Genomic DNA, 7,066 nt, shown 5'->3' on the forward strand with positions numbered 1-7,066 from the left:
CTATCGCTTCATTCGTTATAACAGATGAAACAGATTTCATGGAGCTTGAAATAGATGGAAAGAAGCATGAAATAAGATTTCACAATAATGTAGAATATAAGATGGAAACATTAGCTGGAGTGTTAAATGCTCTCATAAATACTACAATAAACAAGGATAACGAAGAAAACTTAATGAATGTTAAACTTATTGCAGGAGTTTTGAAGTTCAGTTATGCGAAGGAGTTTAAGATACCAAGAATGAGTCATAGAGTACAACTTCTTTTGGGAGCATACCATATGACATTTCCTTTGAAAAGTGTTGACAAAACGATTGAGATGAAATCTGTTCCATACGTATGTTATGGTAATTGTTTGTACATTGAGTCAAAAATAGCTAATGTCACAGGTATTTCAGGAGTTAATAGTAAAGGTTCAGTAGAATATAAATCCTTCTGTTATGCAGTCAATTCAATGTTCATTCCAAACGTTCCTGTCATAGCAACTCATTTAGGTAAATGGGTTCGCATTAGTCCTCATAATTTGAAAGACATGCAATTCAGACTTGTTGACTTTCAAGGAGAGCCTGTAGAACTGAAGGCACCAGTGCGAATGACTGTTGAAGTTGACTTTTTAGAAAATATTAAATGCAACAGCTTACAAGAGAACTCAGAGCTAAAAATATAAAGTATGAATGTTATGTATTAGGTCATGAACTTTGGTTGTTGCTGTTTGATGAAACAAATGAGTTAGTTATGTCAGTCAAGAGAACAGAAAAATATTGTGTTAGTGAAAACTGCACCAAGTCAATAAGATTAGGTTTGCATTATGAAGATGAGTTCGATACTGTTGAAGAAGTTTTGGATAGATACTATAAGTTGCTTTAATTTACTAAAACATATTTCAAACAAAGCTTATAGTCAGTAGATAGTTTTGTATACTCGTTCGAATATTTATACTTAAACTCAACTCCTGTAGTTCCTGGTGTTTCAATGATGCGGATGTTACCTATTTTCATGAATATTGGCGTTTGACCACAGCATTCGATTTCAGGGTCGAGATAGTCAATGACACATTGCTTTCCTGTTATTCGTGATATAACATTTTCAAGGTCCTCCTTTGTTAGAATTATTTGGTTCTTACTTATAAGATTTATCAAAAGCTTCTTATCGTCTTTGAGTAAAATTGTTTGGTATAACTGAAGAAGGTAATGGTCTACGTTATCTGAAGGATTTGTTTGAACATTTATGTAAGGGTTGTCGTTGGCTTCTCTTGAAAGAATTTGGTCCAGTGGTGGATACTCTAACTTAACATCTGATGTAGCGTTAGCGTTTGAAGCTGTGTTTAAATTCACGGATTTCAGCTCTGGTTCTTTTTCTTTCAAACACTCTGAACTATAGTTCTTTATGACAATATTGTTTGTCGTTCGTGAGTCAACATTTGATGTTGGTTCAATTGGAACATTAACGGCACCAGCTAAGATGGATTTGCTTCTCATTTCATATAGAATAAAAACCTTTTATATGTATGAAATGAACAATATACTCGACAAGGGTTTGAATGTAAAGCTAACGAATGAAAATATTGTTGAATTCACTGAGACAGGAGCTGTGTATAAAGATGTAGAACTACTGAACAAAAGAGCAAAGGGAAGAAGCAGGAATATGAACAAAGGGTGGAAGCCTATAAAAATTTATGTCAATGATGGCTCAGGAGGTTCAAACATAAAGTATGCAGAAAGTTATAGAGTTTATGCTCTCAAAGGTGAAAAGCCTTCATTTAAGAACAGCTATTCTAACGCATATCCTCAAAAGCTAACGGATGGGGAAGTGGATGATATGAATGACAGCAAAAATATTAACAGAAATGGCGACAGAGATGCATGGAATTTGTTTACCATCAGTCAATTGAATAAAATTTAAAACAATGTTGGTCGTTCCCATGGAATATTTTTGACTTTAATGGTATTAGTCATGATATGAATCTCAAGGTATGAACGAGGAGAGATGAGAGACTTATATGCTTCCCAAATTTCTTCAAAAGGTAATGTTATACCTGACTGTTTCCAAATGAGTTCAATATCATAACGTGAGAAACCTTGAAAGATAACGAAGTCAGTTATGAGACGTTTTATGTTTAAAGCAAAAACGCCATGTTTGCATAAGTATTGCTACAGTTAAGTGGTAATGTCTGACTTTAGTTATGATGTTAGCTAATGGTGAGTCAGGCTTTGACACTAAACCTTTACCAGCGAAATCATCACAAACTAATAAAGTGTTTGATGGATATTTTTTGAAGGGGTATTTTGAAAGTTTTGACAGAATGTAGTTTGTAAGTCGTTTCATATCGTAAACTCCTGAGTATTGACGTAAGTGGTGTTTGTCAATAATTCTTTCCATCTCCTCAGAAGTCTTTTGCATTCCTGACTGTATAAATTCAACGATGGCATAATATTTCCTCTTACGTCGAATGTAACGTTGAAGAAATTCAATGAGTTCACTGTCTGGAACTTTAACGACAGAGGCTTGAACTTTTGACATAAATGTTTTCGCTGTTGAGTCCATAGAGTCTGAAGTTGCTGATATAATGATTTGGTCATAGTAAGAGTCGTTTCCTAAACGTTCTGTTATGAGTATATGACGAATGAGGTTGAATGTCTTTCCTGACCCATCTTTCCACAATAGAAATAAACACCATTTGAACAGAACTCATAGTCCTTACTGAAAGGAAGAATGAGAGAAGAGTTAAGTTTGTCTGTAGTTTCATTCATGTCTTCATCTACGTCATGTATTAAATGCTTCATTTTATCTCCATTAAAAATGCAAGTCAGAAATATTCAGAACATAGCACCGAGTCTAACTGACAAGAGTATAAAGATATACTATGAACATGTTATGATGAAACCAACCAAAATTCAAGAAAGTCAGTATACTTATGAATATCCAAGACACTGGGTAGAGTATGTAGGAGGTGAGAAAGCTATTGAAATCAGACAGGTTCGAAGTATTCCAGCAGGAAGAACAATATTATTGAAGAACTTTAATGTTTTGAGATATAATGATGAAACAAAGAAGCAAGATAGTTTTCCTGTTGCTGTGTATGTGAACTTAGATACAGGAGATGACATGAAAGTTTTTAATACAAAGCTTCAAACGGTAGTGAGAGAACAACTGACTGCGGAAGGACATCCATTACCTTCAGAAGTTACCATAGCATATAATTTTGAAACAAACTCAATAGATTTTAAAGTCGTCTCTGCAAAGAAGTCAGGATTTACATTTAATGAAGCAGATGTATATTCGAATGAAAACTTCAAAGCTATTGCATGGTTAGATAATGACGATTGCTTTAAGAAAATATTTAAATACAGTGACTCAACGATGTCAATAGATGACCTTCGTGGAATGTTACCATCGACGTTTACAGTAGAAGGTTCAGCAGGATTGCTTACAAGATTGTCAATTGGTGGTATTTGGTCTCGTGAGAACATTGTTATAAAATCCAGTATAAGTGAATTTGCTGAAGAATCTATATTATGTCTTTCAAACTACATGTATTCGCCGCCGAAGCATTATAGTATAACAAACTTTGTCAGTAAGTTTAACATAAGACTTGTCGAACCTTCTTCAATGAAAGATGTTGTGCTACCTAAAGATGGAAAGGATGGACTCATTATTGAGATGATTTTAATTGCATATTAAATGAGCTTGTTCTTGAAGGTCATTCATGATGAAATAACTGTTGTAGAAGATGTTAGCAATTGTTCAGACATTTTATTGAGAATAGATGAGATAAGAAAGAAGTTAGATAGACCGCAAAGCGGTGAGGGCGAAGCACGTGAGAATGTTTATGTTTCATTGACTTTCTCCAGTAACGAGAACTTTTATGAGATAATATTGAAGAGAGATGATTTTAATATGGGGTAAATGGTAGCTTGGGCAGCTTTAGGCGCAATGGGAACAAAAGCATTAGCATTTGGAGCAAAAGCACTTGGAGCTTATGACGCAGTAAATAAAATGAGTGGAGGAAGGGTTTCGAAGACATTAGATGCAAATAAAGGGAAGATTGGAGGCTGGGTTGCAAAGAAGTTAAGATTAAATAAAATAGGGCTCATAAATAAAGCATCCAATTTGGTTGCGACTGAGTCAGAAAATGCTTTAGGAAAGGACGATGAGTTTGCAAAACACGCAAAAGACTTTAATGACCAGATGAAAGGTGAAACAATGCATTTAAATAGAGTCGATGGAACTAAAGAAAATGTTTCTTCTCCACCAGCGGTTTATCCATACGGACCTTATGGAATGTATGGAAACCCTTATGAACGACCATTTGACCCATTGACTGGTGGAAGTAATTGGTATCATTACGGACGAAGGAGAAAGACAGTCAAGTTGGAGACAGACGTGAAGAAAGCAACTAAAAAGAAACCAAGGAAGAGAGTTATAAAGCAATGAATTCAACAGGGTGAAAAAAGAGGTGAAAAAAGAGGTGAGATCTCACCACTTCACCTAAATTTATTTTTGTGCTATGTTTTCATACGCGTGAGGGTGGTGATATCATTAATTTTTAAGTTTATTTTTTATTTTATTTTTATATAAATGACGAAAACTATTGAGATAACAAACTACAACGGTCATGAGTTCAAGAATTTGTTCTTCGTTCCTCGTGAAAATACATTCTATCAGATACGAGGGAGAAAGGGTAAAGTTAGTTTGAGCGTTTATGATAGTAAACATAATGGAAAGTTTATACAAGCATACGATACAAACGGTAAGCGTGTTTCATTAGCTTTGTCAAAACTTACTAACATTTATTTTGACAGTGATTTTGACTCTGACGATTGGAGCGACAGCAGCGATACTGAAGAATATGAACTATTGTGTGAAGCACAGCAATGGGAAGAGTTGCAATACTTTTGTAAGTGAGAACGTTTATTTTTTACAGTAGTGAGGTGAAGTGGTTGGCGGCTTTATAAATATTTAAGGTTAAGTTGGTGTTTGTGTTTGTGTTGTAAAATATACGTTAATGGTTTTGTAAAGTGTCAAATTCACAAGTATTGCGTACGGAGGAACGCAGTGCCTCCGTACACGAGACTTGTATACTAACTTCTATTGAGCATTGAAATACTCTCGATTTTTCTTTGTCTTTTTACATCAATTTCTGCGTTAGTTGCTTTTTCCATGATCCTAATGACACGGTCATCTGCTGGATTTTGATCAATTTTGAGTTTGATAACGAAAGATGGTATCACTTTTGTATAAATTTCTATAATAACATCATCAATTCTGAGATTTTTTCGATCAGGAAAATAGTCATGTTTGAGTGTTCTAAAATGAGCTTCGGCAATATTGTTAGTTGCGTCGCCTTCACGCCTGTCACGAGCAATCCATCTTGATATGTTGTAACGCCATTGTCTGTTAAAGTATTGAGATGCTGTTGGATCTGTGTCGAGCAACTCCAGAACTTGATCATAGGCAGCATTTGCTTCTTCCTCATGTTCTGCATCTAATTTGAAGACTAAATCCTTCATCAAATTATAGAATTGTTCAAATTTTTCTTGAGAAGAAAACTTATTTGATTTGCGAAGAATTGCACGAAGAACATGTACTCCGCACCAAAGTATTTGAGCTTGTGGAATGCTTTCTTCTATTGCTTGAGCTATCTGTGGAGCACAGTCCATGCTAATGTATTCTGGCTCAATTGTTACCCATCTGAGATAGGCGCACACGCAAACTTGAATGTTTTGATAAGTGTCTGGTTGACAAAAGAAATATAAAAAAGGGAAAATGTGAAAATCTTTGATTTTGCCAGTAAATGCATACAATGGAATGTTTGATCGCAACAATTTATAGGTGCTGTCTATATGAAATGTCTTGATACTATGCGCATAAGCTTTGCATTCAAAAGGCGCGTAATAGAAACACATATTATTGTCTGAGACTTCAAATGCAATGAGATCATCTGGAGATTCTTCTTGTACTGTCTGAACAAAGATTTGCAATGACACAACATCGTCAGGAGAATATCTAGTTTGAAGAGCATGTATTCTCTCTGCAAATCGTTTGATTGCACGTGGTTTTTGAGCGTACATCTCTGGAATGGACGGACCTGTAAGAGGAATTTCAAGATCTTTGAATGCATTTAGCTGTGCTATCGCTCTTTGATTGTCATCTGTTTGGAAGTAATGTTCTAAATATTTGCGATAAAAGACAGACGAATATTGACTTTTGTCATTTGGGGCGGAATGATCATGTTCTTCAACTATTTTGATTAGTTTGTATTTATTTTGATCCAAGATTGCAACATTAAAATGTGCAGGACATTTTGGATATTTGCAGTGGAATGAAATCTGAGATCTTTCTTTCCTGACACGTTCACCATATCCATACTGTGCTTGTATTTCTTGTTTAACTCCAAATTTACAAAGATCCATAACAGTAAAGATAGTTTCTTCTTCTAATTCCATTTGAAATTGAAATGAAAATTAAAAATTCAGAAATTTGAATAGATTTGGTCTGTAATTAAATGAGAATAGCAGTTTGTTCGTCATTGTTTGAGGCAAGAGTATTATAGGAATATTATATGATGGATTTGAGTTGCATATAAAGAGTGCAAAAGGATAAAGAGAGAAATTTTGTTAGATTAAATTATTAAATTTTAATTCTTTATTTTTTAGGATTGTTAGCTTTGTAAGATTGCTTTCTCACAAGAGAAAACAAGTATAAGGTTTAAGCTGTATGTATTAAAGTTATAAATATTTGATTTTAAAAAAAATCAAGATTTTAAACTTTAAAGGTATTAATTATGATTATCTTTCTTTAGCTTTGCATGCTGTATGCTACTTTTGGAAACTGCTACAGTACTGAAGATATGTATTACTAACTAAAGATAATCATAATTAATACCTTTAATTTTTAATATTACGCATTTTTAGGTGCAAAATTTAAAAACATTCTAATACAATAGAGCGAGTTTCCAAAAGTAGCATACAGCATGCAAAGCTAAAGAAAGATAATCATAATTAATACCTTAATTTTAATATTACGGCATTTTTAGGTGCAAATTTAAAAACATTCTAATACAATAGA

The 7,066-nt window shown here is 34.0% G+C and overlaps 4 protein-coding genes and 3 pseudogenes across 7 annotated transcripts, besides 3 other annotated features; 4 read left to right on the forward strand and 3 right to left on the reverse strand.

Annotated features, from left to right (window-relative positions):
* Positions 1-5,085: part of a mobile genetic element that runs on past the window's edge.
* Positions 102-665, forward strand: TVAGG3_1079970 (uncharacterized protein; the record flags this gene model as incomplete). Its single annotated transcript, XM_051256648.1, has 1 exon — positions 102-665. One exon carries the CDS (start codon positions 102-104, stop codon positions 663-665), a length of 564 nt encoding a protein of 187 aa, XP_051076144.1.
* TVAGG3_1079980 (uncharacterized protein) lies at positions 862-1,476 on the reverse strand (the record flags this gene model as incomplete). Its single annotated transcript, XM_051256649.1, has 1 exon — positions 862-1,476. The coding sequence occupies one exon, from the start codon at positions 1,474-1,476 to the stop codon at positions 862-864; it is 615 nt and encodes a 204-aa protein (XP_051076145.1).
* TVAGG3_1079990 lies at positions 1,897-2,748 on the reverse strand (annotated as a pseudogene). The gene has a single exon. A coding segment is annotated over exon 1 (852 nt).
* TVAGG3_1080000 lies at positions 2,913-3,679 on the forward strand (annotated as a pseudogene). Its single transcript has one exon. A coding segment is annotated over exon 1 (767 nt).
* Positions 3,905-4,432, forward strand: TVAGG3_1080010 (protein of unknown function, DUF4107 family; the record flags this gene model as incomplete). The annotated part of the gene is made up of 1 exon (XM_001295464.1): positions 3,905-4,432. One exon carries the CDS (start codon positions 3,905-3,907, stop codon positions 4,430-4,432), a length of 528 nt encoding a protein of 175 aa, XP_001295465.1.
* Positions 4,577-4,903, forward strand: TVAGG3_1080020 (uncharacterized protein; the record flags this gene model as incomplete). Its single annotated transcript, XM_001295463.1, has 1 exon — positions 4,577-4,903. One exon carries the CDS (start codon positions 4,577-4,579, stop codon positions 4,901-4,903), a length of 327 nt encoding a protein of 108 aa, XP_001295464.1.
* Positions 5,086-6,834: a mobile genetic element.
* TVAGG3_1080040 lies at positions 5,131-6,069 on the reverse strand (annotated as a pseudogene). The gene has a single exon. A coding segment is annotated over exon 1 (939 nt).
* Positions 6,835-6,848: 14 nt separating the features above from the next.
* Positions 6,849-7,066: a mobile genetic element.

Source organism: Trichomonas vaginalis, assembly GCF_026262505.1.
Source record: "Trichomonas vaginalis G3 chromosome Unknown ctg_143, whole genome shotgun sequence".
NCBI lineage: Eukaryota > Parabasalia > Trichomonadida > Trichomonadidae > Trichomonas > Trichomonas vaginalis.